Source organism: Lepisma saccharinum, chromosome 2, assembly GCF_977018435.1.
Source record: "Lepisma saccharinum chromosome 2, izLepSacc3.1, whole genome shotgun sequence".
Lineage (NCBI taxonomy): Eukaryota > Metazoa > Arthropoda > Insecta > Zygentoma > Lepismatidae > Lepisma > Lepisma saccharinum.
In genome coordinates, this window is record NC_139230.1 from 147,296,228 (window position 1) to 147,320,089 (window position 23,862).

The window sequence follows — 23,862 nt, forward strand, 5'->3', positions numbered from 1 at the left end:
ATCACTTCTGGTACACCGTGTATAATCTAAAACAAGTTTCATAATATGTATGCAAAACCATACATTGTGTGAGTTTATATTATTAATCAGCATAATGAGATTTGGAAACATTTAGATTGAACTGTAATTTCATTAAAAAAAATACTGCACTGAGCAATCCATTAAAAATAAAGCTTAATTTCTGAACAGAAAAATAAATCATGTCCATCCACAAATACACACACGCTAATTGAATATTTTTTTAATTACTTGTTATGGATTACATGCTAGTTACAGTTCAAAATAAGGAACAAAATCAAATTTGAAATAAAAAACACTATTGTATTATTTTACAATATATTTACTCTTTATCTAAACTGCTTTGTTCTAAACAAAATATTGAATTTCAAATAACTTCTTCCAAACACATTAATAAATAGATAAAAATTTTGTGTGAAATGTAAGCATCTATACATTTACAGCACTGGTAATAATGTTAAATGCAGTAAATATAATTCATTTTCATTTATATTAATACAGTTTAGAAAATAAATTGTCAATTCAATGCGCTAATTAACATACTGATAGCTTCATAATAATAGAATGTACTTTTTATGAACACAGTTACAGTTATTTATAGACTAGTAGTTCCATTTTATCAGACATTTGGGAAGACAATTATTTCAGAATATTGTTATCTATGCAATAAAATAGTGTATCTAAATATTTTGCTTACTTACTGTGGTTGAGAACACACAAATAGACCAGCTCTTGCCTTCACAAATTAGATGATTTTGCATTACACACAGGAGTTGGAAAGGTTTTGCCTGAGTCATCTTGTGCATTTGACACCTCAGTAAGCGACATTTTTACAAATTCCATTGCGTGTTCTGTGATAATGTGGAAATTCCTGTCTTTTTCCACACAACTTTCATTTGAATACACTACAATGAACATTTAAACTCCAGAACAAAAACTTAACATTACTACTACAAACTATGTATACAGAAACTGAGATTCTATACAAATGTGATAACAATTTTTAAAAGAAAGGCAAGTATGAATTTTGGCTATAGAAGTAACAATGTTTATTTAGTTCATTCGGGTATCCTGTTTCATTAATCATACAGGAATCTAAGAACTATCATATATCCAATGGAATACTATCAATTTTAAAAAAGCAAAAAAGCTTTGGTTTAACATTCACACACAAAAAAAACTTAATACTTAGTAAAAACTGTGCTTTGGAAGGCAGTCACCCATTAACTTCTTACACAAAATAAGGTATAGGTAACAAAGTTTTATTTTTTGGCACATTTTTTTTTCTGCACATGAACAATTCTTCTTTCCTAAATGTATCTCTTCTGTCACTTCCACACACATTAATGTTTTCAAGGTTTAGCACAGGAAAATGAACACAAAGGCTGTATGGAACACAATTTTCCACTTTATGATCACTGGAGCTACAAAAACAGCAGCCAGAAAATCAGTCACCAATACTACTTCAAAACTATGACTTACTCGAATTCACAGTTCTTGCAAACAAACCCTGAGTTGATTTGGCAGTTGCTGTGCTGTTCCTAATGCACTTTAATGATTATGAAACACAGGTGCGATAGTAGTCAGATTGTTTGATAATTTCTTCCACATATACATCCATTCTTCTAGTAAGCTCCATTATTTTATCTGCTAAGTCATTTAGGTCATTCTCATGTCTGTTATATTCATCTTGGGCTTCTAAAAGAAAAACATAAAATCATGTACATAGCTAAAGAACACTGATACAGTATGTAACATTGTTATTCGTACACATAGAATTTCCGAGGAAAAAATGTCATATCTACAATATAATCATTGTCATATGTACCTGGAAATTAATGTTAATGAAGGTTTCACTAACAAATGTCAATAAAAATGTATGTTCAAAGTGTATAAACAGAACATATAATTTGTGTGAAAAGAGAAAAACATGCTGTTTCATGCAACATTGTTTTTGCATACAGCACCACCGCTATACGGGCGATTTCGTGCAGTTTGCAACTTCGTAACAAGTTTGAACATGCAGGCATGCTCCCCGTCAAGCGGAATGCTGGCGTAGGTATTGTTTTAGGCCTATCATCTATCAGCGTGTTCGAAATGGGCAAGGTGAAGGAACTTAAGTTTCGATCTGAAGGATGTTGTTATAAATTTGGCCCTTAGAAGTTATTCGTTAAGAAAAAATGGACAAACAGTCAATAAATCACACTCCACAGTTCAATACATAGTAAACAAATTTAGAGAGGAAGGTTCAACACAGAATGTGCAGAGAAAACCAAAAGAGAGAGTGTTGAATAAACGTGATGAAAACTTTATTTTAAAAAGAGTGCGAGAAAACCCCCAACTAAGTGTTCCTCAGTTACGACCATTAGTAGAAAATGTTGCTGGCAAGATGATGTCCGATCAAACTGTCTGACGTGCCTTGTGGAAGCATGGATATCATGGCAGAATACCACGAAAGAGGCTGTATGTAAATAAGGTGAATAGCAGGAATAGACTTTCATTCACGAAAGAGCACATCCACAAGGACCAGGAATTTTGGGATAGTGTCAGACAAGTCCAAGATTAATATATATGGGTCAGATGGGATACATAGGGTCTGGAGAAAATCAAATAAAGACAATGATCACATTAACACACTTCCAAAAGTTAAACACAGTGGTGGGTCATTAATGATTTAGGGCTGTATGTCGTCCAAAGGTGTTGGTACCATTGGTACCATTATCCAAAGGTGTTATTGATGGTATCATGGATGCATATGTCTATGTGGACATATTGAAGAACAATGTAAAGCAGAGTGCCAAAAAAATGGACATGTCGCCTATCTACAGATTCCAACAAGACAATGACAGTAAGCATAAGGCGCGAGTTAACATGAATTAGATAATATGGAATGCATTTATGGGCAATTTTGAAGAGGCGAGTCCATAAAGCAGGCGTCAAGTCCAAACAAGAGTTGAAAACTGTTGTGCAAGCCGAGTGGAATAAAATAAGCTCTGAAACATGTCGGAAACTGGTTAATTCTATGAAGAACAGATGGGAAGCAGTAATTAAAGCTAAAATATATGCATCAAAGTATTAGAACGGTCAGTCAATTTCCTCTGAATATACTTTTTTATTGTATAATATTAAGTGTACGAATAGAAAAGTTGTACAAAAAATGGCATGTTTCTCTTTCAGTTTCATTTAATTTATTATTGTCATTGGTTATACAGAATTTGAATAAGATTTTATGTTCCTAATGATATTAGTTATTGAATTGTAAAGAAACAATTTCAAAAGAGTGTATTTCCTTTCAGATATTAAAGCATTTTCCTTGAAAATCCATGTGTACGAATAAGAATGTTACATACTGTACATATTATTTCAAGATCAGAAAAATGTTTGACTATTATTGCACAAACCAGTCTTTGATCATTTCCTTCCAACATGTCAAAAGCAATAGAAATTAATGATGAGAAGATATGAAATTTTTTGCCAGGATTGATGTAGTACCAATAAAAATTTAGAGATCCGACTAACTGAGGACATACATACTTAGTTCTTGACAGAATCACAAAATGGGAAATTACTCACTGCAATGTTAATTTTGGGCTTTGTTTTAATAATGTGAGGCATATTTATCTCTCATATTTTTTGAAAGTATGCGAAATAAAGTTCAAAATGCAAAATAAGCTCTTAAATATGACATTTAGTTTATTTATCATGCATGACAATGCTTTGTGGGGTCTGGAGTATCCTGCAAGTTATGCAAAAACCTGGAATATTTATTAATTCTGGAGATAATATGTGGGATTAAAAATTGATTCCTGCATATCTCTTATTTTGTATTTCTGTCAAAAACACAATACACATGCATATCCCTACTAACTTCTAATTGCATGTGCATGTCATGTAAAGAGCATAGGAAGTTGATGGATCCACACAAATTCACATACAAAGGCAAGTTTGAACAGAGAGGGTTGATAGGTATTCCTATGATATCGCCAATCCTCTTTAATAGAGCAAAGGAACATGAAAATAGCTTAATATAATCAAAGTTTGAGTACTATTGGGCATATACACCTGACATGGGATCAAGAAACAAAAAATGCTTGAGGTGTTCGTTCTTTTTTTTTTCTCTCTCACACACACACACACTCACTCTCTCTTCCATATTCATGTGCATATTCTACTCGTAGAGCTCTCGGGCCTCCCCGATGGCACAGTGGTAGCATCGTTGCCTTGTAATCAAGGGGTCCTGGGTTCAATACCCGGTGGATCCAACTTGAAACTGTAGGTCCAGTCCTGATTAGCCTTACTGTGCATAAAGTGGACTTTAAAACACCAAATCAATCAATCGTATAGTGACAAGTGACAAGCTACAAATGACAAGGATTTGTGCCATTGTTTTAAGTCCACTTTATGATAGGCTAATCAGGACTGGACCTACATTTAAAAGTGGGATCCAAACCACTATGAGGTCAAATGACAAGAAATGTGACATGGAGGTTTCACACTGAAGTGACAAGCAACAAGCGACACGGGCCTTAGGGTGTAAAGAAAAACTCGACATGTGCATCCAACAGACATGAAGAAAGCTGATGAAGAGGTTTTGGGATATCAACCACATGATTTCTGGATAGGCTTCTGAGCTTTCGAGAGCTAATGCCACTCTTCAAGTCACTTCAATCCTTGAAGATGAGAGTGGCATTAGCTCTTGAAAGCCTATCCAGAAATCACCTGGTTGATATCCCAAGAAAACCTCTTCATCATTTGCCACCAGGAAAGCTTCAAGAATGAAGAAAGCTATTGAGAAAATGGGCCAGTCTAAGTGACATATAAGCAACAAGGAACATGCAATTTTTGCAAAAGTAACAAATAGTCCAGACTATTTATGAGATAAACTTAATAAACAAAAGAAATCTGTAAATGTACCATCCAACAACGCAATTTCCTACCTCTGAGATCATTCAGCATTTGATTTGTGCTAACTGCTAGAAGGCTAGCATCATTAAGCAACATTTTAGCCTTTTCCCGTGCCTTCATGGATTGGCCAGTTCTTTCATTCAGTGCAGCTGTGACTTCTTCATAGGCCTTGCGAAGTTCATCCGTCCCTTCACTAGCTCTCTGTGCCAGTTTGGATGCATTTTCGGCTCCTCGCTCAGCATTGCTAACATCGCCATTACTTATTATAAATTTAGTATGTATTGCCTTAAGATGGGCTAACTGTTCGTCTACATTTTTAACTGTTTCTTGGGCTTTTTCCTGTGCATCAGCAGTCTCACTTGCTATCTGAAATTTTAAAACAAAATGATCAAAAATATCCTCTTGCACTATTAAAACATCAACAAATAAATTAATTATATTACTGCAAGAAGACAACATATTTACTTTTATTTTGTTTTTGTTATTGATTTTAGAAACTTTCAAAATTATTACACCACACAGTTTTCAATCATAAAATACAATGAAACCCCATATCCCGTCGTGAAGCGATGCATTCTAGGGTTGCCAGGAACACACATATTCTGTGAAAAATGACATAGCTACAATCAGCCACGTTATGTACCGTAAAACAAAATGAGATAAAACACATTCTGTAACCTAACAGGAAGTAAACAAATGATGCGAAAAATGGTAGAGAGAAAATAGAATTCAAGTAGAAGTGGTCATATCGAATTTTGTCTCAGCTTACATGTCAAATATTTGCTAATCTAGTTACCAAGTTGGCATCTACAATTTAGTCTATCCACTTCGTCCTGATACTAGTTGTCTGTGACACACTGAACAGATGACAAAATAGAAATGAAAGCACTCAAAATTTCAAAGGTAAGCAACACATAATATAATGTATATTCAGGGCATTATGAGGCACGTGGCAAAAATGGTTGAAAATACAGGGATAATAAGTAGCATTAATACAAGCTCTCCGACGACTGTGTTTATCTACGCACCGGATACACATCAAATACAGTAGTAACAATGTGAACATCGGATACTTTCATTATCAGCACAAAAGCACCACAAGGCATCTGGACACAAACCTGTAGATATCAACCTTGCAACGAGATAAGCAAATATAAATTACATGTAGCTGGGTGTAAACAGCCACATGTAAGCTGTAAGTAGAATAAAATATATTTTTGTTGATATTTGACATGTAGGCTGAGACAAAATTCGATATTAGCACTTCATTTTGAATACGTATCTTTACCATTTCTCATATCCTTGGTTCACTTCCCCCTTCCTCTGAGATGACTGCTGATCTTCTGGCTGGTAGGCTATGATGTTCGGTCTACTGGATGCGTTTCTCGTTTCATTTTAAAACTAATAATGTGGTTGGTAGTTTGTCATTTTTCACAAAATTTGTGTGTTCCTTGCAACCCTGACATGTGCTGTGTCGCCGCAGGAAATCACGTCACAGATACGATCAAATGTTGTGTGTGGTTGCCAGCATTCAGGTGGCAAAACTGGCTTTTTTGAATGACTGTAGTGCCGAAACGACGCACCAACGAGAAAAATGTTACTGAGAACAGTTGTTTGTTTTGATGTCCTCTATACGAATCTGTGGTACATGGGCACCATTAAAATGACACCCTGTATATTTTCAAGAGATGCAAATGTACATTTGCATCTACAAAAAGTGGTTATGTGAACTTCTTAGATTCTCAAGAGGTTTAACATTAGTACACAAGCAGTTCTTTGAAATGCAAAATGAATTCCTGTTCTTAATGTTGTAAATTTAATGCTGGCAGATTCAACTTCAGAAACACGGGTTTTCGTCACAAATCTATCCAGCAACACTGAAAACTTCTTCACTGAATACTGATGCAGCAGGTATGCCCAAGTATTTTCTCACCACTTGCTTCAGGTTTGGATACTTACTTTTAATTTCCAATACAACAGCAGATCCTGGTCATGGTTCAGCAATGTACTGTTTAATTTCTGATTTTGAGGTAGGTAGATCCTCTGAATGAGAGTTTGCAATAATTTTATTACAAAACCTCTACAATGATGAAGAATCATAAACTAATTTTCAATAAATGTTACAAAACTAAAATATAAAACTTATTAGAAGGTAAAACTCTAGTATGATCTGTACCGGTTTAAATATCAGATTTTTGCTGATACCGATGCAGATATGTCAATTTCTGCCGATTTTCATACATCTGTAATAGGCTTTGGCACATCCCTAGCCCTAATTTATACACTGTAAAATACGAAAGGAGAGATGTTATATATGATTTTATGTTGAGTAACAAATTACTATCTACAGGTGAAGATAGGCAACCACGGTAAGCAAGGGTGTTGCATATATGTCCCTAGCATATGAGGGGCCATGAATCAAAATATTCATCAGTAGACATTATCTTTGTCTTGACAGCCACTGGTCTCAGTTTAAAAGTAAATACAGGCCAATTTAAAAAGAAATTGACACATTCTAATTGTTGTTTTGCCCAACTGCACACACTGAGAGAGCAACTAAAAGTTGTCTTTACTTTTCAGCCTGTACTTCTTTGTCCTACCATATGGAGGGCAGTGGTTGTGCAAAGGCTGCATTTCAGACTGATAAAGTTTTCAGTGTCATTGGCCTATTCGATGGTATAGTGGTGCATCATTGCCTTGCAATGAAAAGGTCCCAGGTTCGATACATGGTTGAGGCACATAGTGGTTCAAATCTCACTTTAAACCATAGGTACAGTCCAGTTTAGTCTATCTGTGCATAAAGTGGACTCATAACACAAACTCTTAAGTGTTTCTTTCCATGTCATGGAGCTCCTTTATATTTATATTCTTCTTTGTTGCATTTCTGCATTTATTCCTGGCTTATGATAATTTCTTCCTTTCTCTGTAGCTCTTGCATGTCATATCTTGAGTTGTTTGAGATCCTGGCCTGCCAGTGTGGTTTTTCCATCTATTCTTCCTTCCACTATAGTTAACATTATTTCTTAATGTCTCAGGATATGGCCTATCATCCCACATCTTCTCTAGGGGTATCGATTTCCACATGTCTCTCTTCCCATGTGCATGTCTCAGGACATCTTTGTTACTCTGTCTATCCATTTGATCCTCAGAATTCTCCTGTAGCACCACATTTCGAAAGCATTCAGTCTTTTCCTTGCAGCTTCAGTCACTGTCCATATTTCACATCCACACAGTGATGTGCTCCAGACAAATGCCTTTAGGAATGTGGTATTTCGGTTTCCTCTGGCAGTAGCTTTTCTTTCCCTATGGTATCCTACTTGTGATCTCTTTCCTGCATCTTTCATCGCTGATTATTATACTAAGACAAACATTTCTCCACTTCATATATTCTGTTCTGTCTGTTCTTAGGGGCAGAGGCTTTCTGCTGCATACCACCCTCTTTATCTTGATTGATTGATTGATTTGGTGTTTTAAGTCCACTTTATGCACAGAAAGGCTAATCAGGACTGGACCTACAGTTTAAAGTGGAATCCGAACCACTATGTGCCTCTACCAGGTAACCCCTCTTTGTTTTCTTCACATTTATTTTCATTGTATAATCACTCTAGAGGACTTATTTAATTTTGTTCATGATTTTGTTGAGACCTGCTTCATCTTCACTTAGGAGTGCTATACCACATACTCTTTCACTTCATTGGACTTTCAATCTAACATTCATTTTCCCAATTACTTCTTTCATTGCTTCCTTCATGAATACAATGAAAATCAATGGTGACAGGGAACATCCCTGTGTGACACATTTCTCCTCTACTGTTGGAATTTTTCTGAAGAAGGCTGAATCCAGTGTCATATTCATGAATGCTGGGCACATAATTCTTCTGCAAGTGTGTCAAGAGAAGACAAGGAAGCAGTTCCTGTTTGTGAAAGGAAAATGTTTAACAAAGTTTACACTATTCTTAATTTGCAATATATCTTTCATATTATTATCATGACCTGATAATGTTACAGTCCTTCACCATGGCTGTGCAGGCTAAGGCATCAGGCTTTGGGCCAAGCTATGGGATGCATGCTGATTTGAGTGTCCTGATGGGGGGGGGGGGGGGGGGGCAACTTTTCTCCTGAGATTCCAGCCATTGTACAGGACTGGTGGTCAGTCACCCATCATTGTGTGGAAATTGGGGAGCTACGAAAGAGTTGTTTAACCCGGTCACGGAAACCTACAACGATGACTAGAGGTACATTGTACTGACCACAGGTCACCCGGTAAGTGGCTGGATGATGGCCCACCTCTGCTGAGGCATGTTTCAGTGAGGCCAGCAGTCAGTAGGTAGGTCTTGGTGCTCAAGACGGTTTCGCTACAGAGTTATAATGTTACAATTACTTATGTTTAAAAAAAAGCTAAGGCATCTTGCCCGAAATTTTTTTTTTCAGAAAAATCTAATTGATTTCAAATATTAAGACTGTTTTTATCTTGGTTCTTTTTTTTTTGTTTTTTTTTTGTTTTTATTTAATTTTCCAGAGGTTTTTAAATGTAGGTAAGTAATCAGTCAAATCATTTTGGTGAGGAAAGCCTAACAGTTTTCATTTACTACTTAAATCATGTAGTCAAACATTTGGTTCCCCACCTTAGCCCATCTTCCCCTATTACAAATTTATTTGCAAAAAATTTTCAGTCTGATTAAGGATTTTTTAAATATGGAAGTCAGTTAAATACTTAAAAAATGAGGCAAAGCTTGTAATTCTTACTTGTGAAAGGTCCCTTTCTGCTGCACGGATATCACCTTCAGCTGTATCTACAGCTTCTTTTGCCTTGTTCTGAGCTTCCTGGGCATCATCAAGCGCATCAATTACTTTCTGCGCTCTATCTAGAATGTTCTCAGCTTCTTGCCTAAATAAACAGAGGAAATTGCAACCAGTGATGTAATTGTAATAAAATTTGAATGAACATAACTACACTAGTAATACATAAAAACCTGCTAGAAAATAATTACTTAAATAATTTAAAAGTTGGGCATTTAATGCTACATACACACATTTACTAGGATCTCTACCATGTGTTACACTGTAATGAATTTTCTGACTCCAAACTCAGAACTTAATTTACCCAATTTACATCTATACATAGTTTCTACTGTTATGTCATTGTATTTTTTTCCATATTGTTCATTCAACAAGAAAAAGGATATCTTGTTCAAATTATTTCTACTTCCAGTTACCTTTCATCTACATTATTCCTTGGTTATAATTGAATAGAAATATTACTGGCAAATTTTCAAAATATTTGCACACAATAAACAAACAAGAAAGAATGAAATGTATGACTGAAGCTAACATAGAATACATTTTAAGTAAGGGACTTTACAAGAGAGTATATTGTTGTTTTTTTTTCTTTAAACATACAGTGTGCAAATGTTGCCTCTTGGTCTCAAACATTTGCAGAATAAATGTCGGGAATTATATTTAATTTATCACCATGCTTCACTGGACTTGAAGTTCTACTTTTTACTTTATAAATATTCATACGGAAATATGAATAAATTAGTTTCTGATGATCTACCTAATACAATGAACCAGCAAAAATTGAGATTTGGTACAGTGGTGTCCAGAAAATGGATGGGGACAGAATCAGGAACCTCCATCCAGATAGTCCACTTGCTTGCTACTACAGGAGCAAAGTGTTGTGACCAAAGAAGTAATGTTTGTGTTGGGAACAGATATGGTAAGTGCTTTTGTGGTGGCTATGATTATGGGTAAATCATCTGCTCATTCAAGAATCCACACAAGTATGAGTTATGATTCTCTCTTTGAACTCCTGCACATATACTTCCAGGACTTTACCTACATATGGTGACATGATGAGATGCTACAGGCTTACTCGTCTAGAATTGAAAGACAAGTGGAGCAAGAAACCAGCAAAGCAATTTATATCTGAAGTGGCAAGAAAGGTTGAAGAAGTGTCGTTCTAGTTTCCTTATACCAGATTGTTCATATGATTGAAGAATATCACCAAAGTGTCAGGGCTACTTAATAATAATAATAATAATTATAATAATAATAATAATAATAATAATTGAAAACAACTTTTTGCTATTTCTACTTGTTTGTGCAGAGGTGAATAATCTAAGAAAATAGTAGGAAAGAAAAGACAGTTTACTTTATCAGAGGACAGACAGACAGAAAATGGCCACAGGTGGCATCGATGTAGTGTAATCCTAAACACTTGAAGAAAGGGAAGAAAGAAGAAGAGGTAAACATGTTGGTGTAGATGAAGAACTGACAACTAGTGAGTTTCAACAGATAGCATGCAATTCCGGAAGCACGAGTGTCAGTTTATCAGAAGTGACAACCATGAGTAATAGTGATTTCAAGTAGTCTTATTCCCTAGAGCCTCAAAGAGATGAAAAAGAATACCTGCAACGCAGATGAGGGAGCCACTTCCAAGCTTGACTAAATTAAAGGACAAAACTGTTGTCCCTTTAAGAAAGGTTGCTGCTTTTGCTTCTGCTCTTTTTGAAAATAGTTTCACATGAAGATCAACAGACAGTGATAGACAAAAGTAAAGTTCCAATGAGAAGTTGCAAGAAATTGTAATTTGGTGCTACAGACAAAATTTTCTGCATATATTTAAGCCCAAGTTAAAATGAATTAAAGTGATCAGACCCTTTGGGGGTCATAGAGCATGTTCAGCTTCAATGTCCCTACCTTCTATGCATGCAATCCTTATGTGAAAAACAAAAGTGGGGCATGCCCGGAAAATGTTATCAGAGTTCCATACTTTGTATGTTTTTAGTAGGGATGGGCCGATATGAAATTTTGGACGATACCGATAAAGTACCAATATAAAATTTACCAACACCGATAACCGATATTCTACCGATCCGATATAAAATTAGAAATGGTCCTTGAAGAACCTGAAAGGTTCATTGACCTCCCTAATAAATGTGTGTTTCAAGGTGACTGTAGTGAAAAAGAAATTTCATATTTAGACATTTACTTTTTTAGAAAGTAGGGCATGGAGATTATCCATAAAAATTACAACAAAATGGCAGAATTTTGCACTGAATTACCCAATATTTATCGATATATCGAATCAGTAAAATAATCTGTAATTTTACCAAAAAACTGATATGCCTATATCGGCCGATACCAATAGAGTACCGATTAATCGGTCCCATCCCTAGTTTTAGGCACCAAACTGGGGGGTAAAGTGGACTTAAATTGTGTTCTAGAATAAATACACTTAAAGCAAATGCAGTGGTGATTTTGACAATAAAAGTATAACATTGTTCTCACATATACTTTCAGCAGAACATTTGGTCAAGATATTGCAAAAATCTGGCTAAAGAAAATTTCCTTCCACATGAAAATGCAAAGAATAGTAACTGTACACATAACTCTTAACTTAGTTACTAGCTACTTGAAAAATAAACTAGTTGCAGTTATTGTTACTAAAAAGTAACTGTTGCTTGTAACTGCATTGCTAGCAGGTTCAACATGCAATTTACTCAATGCACATACTTTACTAGTAAATAAGTTGGCTTACAAAACCATTTCTTACATCCTTAATTTATTAAATAATATATATATTTTACTCTAAACATTTGGATGAATTCAAATGGGTAATTTAATGGTATTCTGTTGCTGTATAAACATACATTCTTGTTGAATGTTAAGTGCAATCACTCACTGAACTACTTCCTGCCTTATGAACCAACCCCCCCCCCCCTTTCTCTTTGAACTTTTTAAAATGAGAAAATCAAATGCCACTTCAGATTTTTCTGTGTCCACATTTAATTTAACACTAGAAGCGCCAAGCCGGTCATTTTGACCGTTTTTCAAATTGCAGTTTCTGCTTTGTACAGAAAACTTTTTCTTCATGCGTTGAAATTTTGTGACTTTTCCTAAAATTTGCAGTACATTATTACTGCTATGCGTTATTTACAAAAAAAGTAATACTAATGGAAATATTTGTGTTTCTACCTAGAAGCGCCGTTGCCGGTCATTTTGACCGCTAATGTATTTCAATGGAAAACCACTTCTCGATTGGAACGTTGCACTTACAGTTTCCACCCCTATTCTTCCTTCCTCTTTTGGACACGCCCATATATGTTGGCGTATTGTCGAAGCTGATAAGAAGGAGAAAGTGAGGACTCAGTTTCGTTTGAACACTGCAGTTTGTAAGCATGTTTTCTAGACAATGTGTCCTCAGGGGACAGTCCAGGGGAAAATCTGACAGTTGACGAACAATTGTTTCCTTCGAAAGCGAGGTGTAGATTTACACAGTAATGCCAAACAAACCAGAAAAATTGGTATAAAATTTTGGATGCTAGTGGAGGTACATTCCAAATACGTGTGCAATGCCTTTCCATACCTTGGGGAAGATGAATCAAGGAATGATAATGTTACTGTACCTGAAAATGTTGTATTGAGAATTATTTCACCTTATCTAAATGCAGGTAGAAATGTAAATACGTACTTACAATTTTTTCACATCGCTAAAATTCGCTGAGAAGCTAAAGGAGAAGAAGACAAGCCTAATTGGCACTATGAAGAAAAATAGAAAGGAGATTCCTAATGAAATTGTGAACATTAGAACACAAGTATATGAAACATGTTTGCTAAAAAAGGGGGACATTACATTGTGTGCATACCAAGCTAAACCAAACAAAAATGTTCTACTCCTAAGCTCCGTGCATTCAGATGTAGAAGTAGATTTGCAAAGCCAGAAGAAACTCCCAGAAACAATCAAGTATTACAACAAAACTAAATGCGGTGTTGATGTTGTTGATCAAATGGCACGCAAATATTCAGTCCGTGCTTCATCATATAGATGGCCGGTACATGTGTTTTACAATATCTTAGATCTGGCAGCAATAAATGCATGGATAGTTTACAAGGCAGTCACGGGGAGGAACGTTACGAGATATAACTTTTTGATAGAATTAGCTGAGGAACTGAGAGAAGGACATTTGAATGCAGAGCCCAATAAAATATTGTCAACATCAATATCACATGCACGGAATGTAAGTGGCTCTGTTTCCAGAAAGAGGCGTCAATGCCAGGGGGCATTGTTCAATGAAAACAAAATAAGTGACATTTGTTCAATGTGCAACAAATATGTTTGTGGAAAATGTGTTTCTGGTGTAGAAAAGGTACTGAAATGCAAAAAATATAGTATGTGAAATTTCATGATGGAAACTTATTGCCTTGAAGAAAATGAATATTTGTTGTTGTAATTAGTGCATGGAAAATAAAAAATCGCTAGGTTTCATGATATTTTTGTATTTTTTTACAAAAAAATATTTTTACAAAATATTTTGTTTTATTAGTCATAAAAAATAAAAGACTACCATGCTAAAGGTCCCGGGTTCGATCCCCGGCCGGTTCAAATCTGGGAACTTTTCAAACGTTGGAAGCAGCTCCGGCACCCACCCAGCGTCGAATAACATGAGTGGGTACCTGGGGGAAACGCTGGGGGGTAAAGGCGGTCAGGGGCGTGATGCTGATCACATCACCCCCACTCACGACCGGATCAAGATAGTGTGGGGCATTACCCCCCCACCCCTATACGCCTTCATGGTGTAGTGCTAAGCACAGGGGAGCACTTTACTTTTTTTTTTACTTATAATGATTATTGGCAATAGCAATTTTGAGAAATGGTCAAATTTTAAATACCGGTCATTTTGACCGGAGGTGGCGCTTCTAGGTAGTAAAAAATCCTGGCACTTCTAGTGTTAACCAAAGGATGGGTGCCTCATGTATACATTATTTAGTCCTACATCAAGTTGTGTGTGGAAACTATCTGGTTTAAGCCCTCCCCTCCACCAAAATGTTATCTACTCCAAAAATAGAGTGGATCCATATAGCAAAATCAAATGAAACTAATTTGAGGGGTTCCAAATTCCTGTCTTGTAAAAATTGCTTTTGGTGGGAAGCCAGGATCCTGGAAAGGATGGTGGTACTTGCAAGGGGAGGGAACCATCATGACGTGTGAAAATTGCTCCATTTTTTAGGATAATCTCAGACACCTGGTTGCAAATCTGTATATTAACTCGTGGTTAAAACCCCTACAAAAATAGATTCTCTGGGTGCCTATTATCCTCACAAATACCAGGTAAAAATATCAAAGCCACTGAACTTTAATCTTTGCACAAAACAAAAATCCCCAAAATAAGTCCCACACATTTATGCATACAATTGTATGCACAAAAATAGCATATATGCACTCTATAATACTTGGTTAAAGTAACCCAGATACATTGAAATAGATTCATATCCTTCAAGTATATGAAGGTAAAACCCATACATTTATGTTGTTGTCACTCGTTGACTGTAAAATTTTCATATCCGTGTCTGCATCACCATTCCCAATGTATTGTAGAGTGAACGGAAAATGAAAAAAAAAAAACATCCTAATACACATGTTGTTTTAATATTAATATTAGGGATGAGCCTATACCACTTTGAACTGATACAAATACTCTCAGCCATACCTACTGATGCCTTTATCGATACTTGAAAATTGTAATAATTAAATGTTATTCAAAATGTTAATTAACAATAGTGTAAGTATTCCACTCTAATTATATGCATGAATTGCCCAAGATTTTTTCCTTAAAATATACAAAAATACATTAGAATATACCCAGGCAACACACTAACGTTGCCACAACGTTTTATGCATGTCGCATTTATGATCAATGTTGTATGTAGCGGAACAACGTTGTGATAACGTTGAACCAATGTTACAAAAAAAATCCACTTAAAGCGCTTTCGTTTGGAGGGTCGCAATAGCAATACACACACACATTTAATATAGCAATAGAGACACTCACTAAACAAACAACAGTGACAAAATGAAATAAAACCGAAATACAGTGGAATGAAGTGAAATGTCGAAACGACCTCATGATACTGATGTTTCCTGAAGCAGCTGCTAGATGGTACTGCCAAAAATTTGAAGGAGAAATATAAGTTAAGATAACATAAGAAAAACCTTAATGATATGTTTGATTGTCATCAGTGTAAAATTGTACTTTAACATCCTTCGAAAGATGCGTGAACACAATAGCTACAAGGAAGAGAACAAAATATAGGGCAATGTATAAAGGTGAATCTCCCATGACCAACTTTTTTGATTCCAGACTATATAACTAGAAGCTACGTGCAGCAAAAAAAAATCTAATACACTCAGAGATCGGTTGGTTCATATGAACTTTCCGGCCTGAAAATTTATCACTGTGTACTCAGAGAACGGTTAGTTCATTGAACTGCCCCAGTACCCAGCCTCACTATTGCCTATTTTTGGGTGAGCAGGAAAATGTTGGCAGTTGACTGTTAAATGACCCCGATTGCTTTCTAATTTGCTGTTACGCAAATGCACCCAGCTAACAGCTTGCAGTGGCAAGCTTGCTGCATGCTTCCAGGAAGCTGTCTGTGCTATCTGGGTACATACCTAACATTGCTACATAATGTTCAGTATATGTTGCCACAACATTGTTAACCTACGTTGCAGCAACGTTGAAATAAATGACCCTTCAATGTTGACATTGTATCAACATACACTAAACATTGTAGCAATACTACGTTTTGGCAACATTACCTTGTTGACTGGGTAAAATTACATGTTATATCATCACAAAATTAAGTTTTTTCACTCAAAACTGGTGCAAAATAATTGGGAACTTTGAATTTTGCAGTTTCCAGGATAATTAGATTCTGCAAAGGTGTTGAGAGGCATTTTTGTGGAGCCATATAAGACCAAAATGCTTGAAAGGTATCAGTCAGTATCAGTAAATAAATTCCAACAGATACTTTCCAATACCGATACCACTGTTATCTGCCGATACTGATACATTGGCATCGGTATCAGCTCAGCCCTAATTAATATACATTTTTGCATGATAAATCATTGTAGAAAACTTGAAAGTACATAATTTGTAATATTTAAACAGCACTTACTTTGCTCCATCAGCCTGTTCTTCAAGTCTCTTGGCTCTGTTTAGATTTCCAGCAGTTTCAGCAAGTATAGCATCAATGTCAGTCAGTGATGCTATTGTATCATTTATCCGCTTAGCAAGATCTGTAATTTGCTCAGGCTGGAGATATATATTTTGACTAAGTACCTGAAAATTAAGAAGGAATATTATTATATTCTTTAATTGGCTCCAAACAATCAATGAATGTTTTCATACTCATATTAGTAAATTAATTGGATGGGATAATTAAATTCCAGACACTACACTGATGTGGTAACTATTTAGATATATTACACATACATGCAAGTTTCAATTAAAATAATAGGAAATGGTGGGTTTGTAGTTTTTCCTTTCCTTTTATTGTTTTGTTTTATCAAGGTCATAATAGAAGAGTATTTTTTGAGGTATTAACTGTGCCTCGTTATAAAAAACTACTCCTTTCTGTGGCACAACAGCCCTTGAGGGCCAAATCTTGTGCAGGAACTTGCTCCAAGAATAGAGTAGTGGCTCTAAAATGCTGAGAAATGAATAGGTGCTCCTTTTATTTATTCTTTTATATTTATCCTTTTATTATCATTTTATAGGTGCTATATTCATATACGCTTTTGGTAGATTTGCCTGGAAATGTTGCAAATTAATAGCTTTAAATTCGATAAAATTTCCAAATATCATCAAGAGTAGGATTCTGTATGCATAAGTTCAAAATTGTATTGGAAAGAATACAGTTATTTGGGTGACTTTGTTGTGATATCATTGTCGCTAGATATGACAAGCTGTCATTGAACAGCAATTGTTGTGAGCATACAGGTAGCAAAGAGAGCACACAGTGCATTCAAATTTTTTATTTCCTTTGGGAATGTAACTCATTGATAAATTTGTGTAAACAATGAAGTGCATACATTTGCAAGGAAATTCACCTTCTTTCATTTTGGGGGGAGTTAAATACATATCATCACAATTAATATATATTAATAACCTACAATAACTAGGAGGAACAGGGAAGAAGAAGTACAGAGACAGCTTGATAGTTGGAATGAGGAAATAAGAAGAGCAGGAATGAAATTTAGTGCAGAAAAGAGTGAGGTGCTAATAACAACAAGAAACAGAGCCAGAAATGAACCAAGAATAAAGATCGACACAGAAGAGTTGAGGGTAGTGGAGAGCTTCAAATATCTAGGAAGCATAATTGAGAGAAGTGGAAGAAGAGATGAGGAGGTAAACAGAAGAGGACAAATGGGTGGTGGACTATGTCAAAGCGTTCGAAGGTTAATATGGAACGGGGTGTACCTATGAAATGCAAGAAGGTAATATTCAATCCACAATATGTGCCAATAATTATGTATGGAGCAGAGACTTGGACAATGACAGAGAGAGACAAAAGAAAGATACAGGCAGTGGAGATGAAATTTTTAAGGAGTATATTGGAGAAGACTAGAAGGGAGGGATAGAATAACGAATGAGAAGATCCGACCGACAGTGGGTGTGGTAAAGTTTCGGGATAGGATAGATCAGGCACAGAAGAGTTGAGTTGCTGTTTTAAGTCCACTTTATGCACAGTAAGGCTAATCGGGACTGGACCTACAGTTTAAAGTGGGATCCGAACCACTTGTGCCTCCACAGGGTATCGAACCCGGGACCCCTTGATTACAAGGCAATGACGCTACCACTGCACCATGGAGGCACAGAAGAGATGGTTCAGATACATGAAGAGGATGGATGCAGGAAGACTACCAGTAAGAACTTACCATGCACAAGGAGTGGAAATAAGGTGAAGGGGGAGAAAAAGATGTCAGTGAAAAGAGCAGATGGTGGAGAGTGTTAGGAGAGGACAAGATTGGAACACCATGGAAAGAGAGAAGTGGTGGAAGACCAGGAAAAAATGGAGAGGCTTGGCTTCTATCCCGACCCAGCCAGAGGCAGGAAACTGCGAAGGATGATGATGATGAAGTTGGAGAAGAATTATGAAACTACATTACTTCCTCATACAAATATATTTCAACAAGTTCCAATGCTAGCTCACCTTAAGCCCCACTTGAAACGTAAGAACTGAAATCTTACACAGCATAGTATAACCCCAGCCCTTGTATAAAGGCAATAATATTTTAGGTCTAAGCCAACACCACATCTGAATCAAAACAAATAGTATTACCAATTTCTGTCCATACTGATTAACGTTTGACTGCTGTAGCAATTTGAGAGCTCGATGGGGGATGCACTCTGGAGGACTTAATTTCATCAAATCCATTTTCCTCACCTCTCCATTTGGGAGTCTCTGGGATTTTTCAAGATGCAAAAGAAAGAGTGGCATGCAAATTTTTCTTCTCTAGAAAAACTGCAATTCCATGATGAGTAGGGCTAGGAAGTTCATGAAAAATCATCTTTCTGGACCTTGAAGACAATGCTAAACCTGATGGTAGTGTCTTTCCCTTCAATTAGAAGAAGGTTAACATTGTTTTTACTTTGCATTTTCCAGCCTTTTTTTTTTTTAGGTCATTTTTAAGTATTCTTTTCTGTTTGTTGCTGCATTTTACATCTATTAGGTTTCTTTTTGCTCTTTCCCTGTAGTTTTGTGAATTTAATGTGCATTTGCTAACATAACTTACATATTTACATTTCCTAACATGGTCTTTTCAGCAAGTACACCATTAATTGAAAATACAAAAAAAGCACAATAAATGAAATCTTTGACAATGCAATTTTGGCAATTTGTTTTTCCTACAGCAAACTTAAAATACTTTGAGTGAAGCCTGCTTTGTGGTTCCCTTGATGGCCACTATTATCACTTTAATATGTGGTTTTAAAGTAAAATTAATTGCTACATTAAAAAAATATAATCTGATGTACACAAAACACAACTGTATTTTCAGATGCTGACCAACTACTGAATCGTGCAAGGCCCACTCTGAAGAGAGGTGAACTGCATACACAAAACCTTTCTGGTGTATTTTATGTAACCTTGAAGTTAAAATAAAGAGGTAGTTTAAACCACCAAACATCGGGCTTTATTGAATCATCCAACTACTCTCTTGTAATTTATGAAAAAATCACTCATGTAAAAATCGAAAATTATGTTTAGGTCATTTTTTGAAATTTTTAGGACATGGTTTAATAATTTTAAGGTCATTCAATAAGACATTTTTTGAGGTCTTTTAGGTCATCAACTTCCGAGACTGAATGATGAGTCTTTCCATGACAAAAGATTCTGATGCCTGGGAAGGACATGCTATGATGCAAGTCAACAGTTGGAAAAAGAAGTGGCTGAGGATTGGAACATGGAATGTCAGGACACTTTTAAGTGGGAAAACCTGAAGGTGGAATTGAGAAGAAATGAAATAGATATGATGGAAACAAAGGTGAGAACTGGTAAATGGAAAATCAAAATGTTTTATTCTCGAAACCATATAGGAAGTCATGGTGTTTGCATACTAACTGGACTGCTTGTGAAAGTAAAAGTGATACCATTATGTGAATGAAAGAATAATGGTGGCAAGATTGCTAAGAAAGAAAAGACTTAATGTTCATACAAGTTTACATGCCACAGGTGGGTTAACAGAAAAAGAGATGGAGGAGAAGTATGCTAATATTGAAGAGATAATGGGAAAAGAGAACAAGTATCATTGTGATGGGTGATTGGAATGTTGTAGTAGGAGAAAGCTAGGAAGAGAGCACAGTACACATATAAGGAGAGAGACAGGCAAATTTTTAAAAACTGATTCACTGATTGTTGGAAATACACTATTCCAACATAAAATAACACACACACATGGACAAAAAATAATACCAGATAGATTCAAGGAGTAATTGGTTGGTAGACACCCTGCATCTGTACACAAAACACATCAAAAGAATACAAAGACAAATAACAGTCAGAGTCAAATATTTGTGGGTTTACGGAATAGACAGTACTACCTGAAATATGATTTCTGTACATTCAAAAGCTTAAGAATTAAAAAAAAAAGTATGAAATCTCTCAGTAAGGAAATTGATAACTTAGGTAGGCATTAGAACCAGCATTGGCCTGGGTGGGCCTAGCCCAGTTTTCCCCATGCATTTTTTTCCCCCAGAAAAACCCACCTTGAAAACCCACCAAAAAACCCACTCAAAATGTGGGTCTTTTCAGAAAATGTAAATTATTGCTTTAAATAATTGTGAGGTTCTAGAATTGTCAACAGTTTGAGAAAACTTGTAAAATAAAGGCTTAGCCAAGCTTATAATACTCAAAATAATTAATGTGGTATAAGTCGCAGTGGGTTTTTTCAGGATATTTTTCTCAAATCATGTTAGAAATAGTCTTTTAACAGAAATAATATGAACATATATCCAAGAAACAAAAAAATCAAAAGGGTCTGAAATATTTAGATAAAACATTGATCGAACAAAGCTTATCATTTTTAAATGTGGTAGCACTTTAGATATCAGTCACTTCCGTATGTGGGCAAGCCACATACTTTCACCTGTGACAATCAACTATTACAATAATTTGTTCCATGTATAACACATTACAAAGAAGAATTGAGTACATTTTATTGAAATGTCGTAAAAAGTAGAATAAAGTTAACTGTGGTATAATTAAATCAAACTTTTCAAATGATTCATTTCATTTCTCAAAATTTAGTATGTGTGCAAATGTTCTGTTTTCTTTCCAATGCCTTGCACTGAGACAGTGATCCCTCCCTCCCTCCAGTTCAGTGCATTGATTGAACGTAATGGGTTGCTTGCCCATGTAGGACATGTTATTTGTGGTTAGGAGCTCTATGCTCAAGAAGTCTAGCACTCTCATACTCTACAACAGTTTCATTTTTTTTCTTAAACATAGAGGGTGCGGGGTACTCAAGTAAATACAATGCATATGTATACTTTCATATTCTGACCATTTTTGACATTGTCAAACCTTTTTATAGATTACAATTTCAAGCTTTGTGCATAAAACTTTCAGGAGCATTATGAATTACTTGCACTGTAAATTCACAATAAAATTATTGAAACATGATTTAGGAGGAGCATGGGTGAGGTGGATGGGCAAAAAAAGACAAGTCATATATTTAGTGACCATGATAACATGTTTCTGCAGCTAAGAAACTTGACAGACTGCAATGGTATTACACGTGAGTGAAATTGAACAATGTGTTTCAAGATGGTGAATGAAAAACTGATTTTCCTCATGTTGCACACACACTCTATACTGTGCTCTTTTTTTTCCCAAAACTGTCTACAATGCATTTTCGGAGTATAAGGAACTAAACTCAGTCATTGTAGATAATCTGTCTGTCCGCAATTTTGCAATAAAACTTTTAAAATTATATTTCATAGTTTAGGAGAGGAGTGGTGGTCAAATCGCAAACATACATTTTGCCATAAATGTTAAGCTTTTGAGTTGCAATTTTACAAGTTACAAGATAACTTAAAGGGTTGTTGTCATATTGTATTTGAGAAAAAATTGTCACCATGTTTAAAGAGGATGGATGGATGATTTAACATGCCTTGCGAGAGCTTTAAGTTATGCAAATATTTGAGGTTAGATTTTTGTAGATTAAGAAAATCAAATCTGAGTTACATTGGGTCATTACTTCAGCTTGAAGTTTTTAATAAAAACTCTGTAATATAGTGTGTGGTTTAGGAAGGGTGGGGGAAAGTCACCAATTTTGAGACCACAATATCTGTAGCAAATTTAGTTTTTTTAAGCTGAAATTCATGTTGCAAATAGGTACACCCAGGGAATGATTTTATTTTGCATTTGCATTTGTTGAAAGCATTTCAAGATGGTGGATGGAAAAATTTATTTTTCATATTCTGAAGTAGCCCCCAAATTCTGATGCCACTTTCAAATATCTGCCTAAACTACATTTTTGGACATTAAGAAAAGAGACATAAATATTTTAGGGCATTTCTTAAGCCATCGCATGACAAATAATTTTTTAACAATATAGTGCATATGTATGTTGGGATCCTAATGGGGGGACATTAATGTTTTGTCCATGGGAACTGTTAGTTTCATAGCAACCAGATATTTTGGAGGATGGATACAGTATCCCATTTGGATGAAATCAGTCAAGACAATTAAATATGTCAGCCTTATAATTTTGGCACACAGAGGAGATATTTAATCTTGAAACATCCACAAAAATAATGAAAAAAAAACTGTGAAAAAACTGTATTGAAGCCAATTTTAAAGTGTTTGTGTAGATATTGTATGTTGTATAGTAGGTAAAAGTAAAGTTCCCCATGCATATAGCACCGTGCCATGAAGGCACATTCAGGAGATATGGGGGTAGAGCCCAACATATTCTTGATCTCAGCCATTTTGAAGGTGATGTGATCACAACCAAACTCCGGCTGCCTTTACCCCCGAGGACCCATTGATTTGAGGCTGAGTGAGTTCCAGAGCTGCTTTGTGCAGGGACAAGACCAGAAACATTCAGACCTTAGATCACCCACACCAAGATTCAAACCCGGGTCTTCTGCATAGCAGTCAGCCAGCCTGTCTAGTATCTTTTTACATTTGTAATAAAAGTAATACCCCTAAGCAGTAGTATCTCCCTTGTTCTCTCTATTCTCTCAATTTTCATACACATCAATTTTCTCAATTTTTTCTGTATTATCATTGGGACAAACAAACATACATGTCCGAACCAGGATTCAAAACTGGGAGACCTGGCATTGCAGCGTGCTGTGCTAACAACTCTGCCACGGAGATTGACTAATCCACCACAGCTATCAAGTATACTGCAAATGCACAACCCTGGGAACTGATCATAGATCTATTAACTGTTACGCCATCCATCAAGAGTACAATCAAACTATTGGTCAAAATTTTCAGAACATAGTATTTTAGATAATTTAATCATTTGTCCCGCACTGTGGATGTGCGGTCATCAGGGTGGCTACAAACAAGCAGAAATGAAATTCCCTGACTTTTCCAGGTTTTCCAGGACAAAATTTACATTTTTCCCTGACAATTACA

General features: G+C 35.7%; 1 protein-coding gene across 2 annotated transcripts in view; it reads right to left on the reverse strand.

The window, feature by feature from the left end:
• Positions 1-330: 330 nt before the first annotated feature.
• The window catches only part of LanB1 (laminin subunit beta-1), a 296,443-nt gene continuing 272,911 nt past the window's right edge, over positions 331-23,862 (reverse strand). For both annotated transcript variants that reach the window (XM_083117589.1, XM_083117588.1), the window contains 4 exons: positions 16,885-17,048; positions 9,670-9,811; positions 4,956-5,289; positions 331-1,716 (listed from right to left, as the gene is read on the reverse strand). In XM_083117589.1, the coding sequence (XP_082973715.1) occupies positions 1,577-1,716; positions 4,956-5,289; positions 9,670-9,811; positions 16,885-17,048 (780 nt within the window). In that variant the 3' untranslated portion in view covers positions 331-1,576. The remainder of the gene's footprint in view (positions 1,717-4,955; positions 5,290-9,669; positions 9,812-16,884; positions 17,049-23,862) is intronic.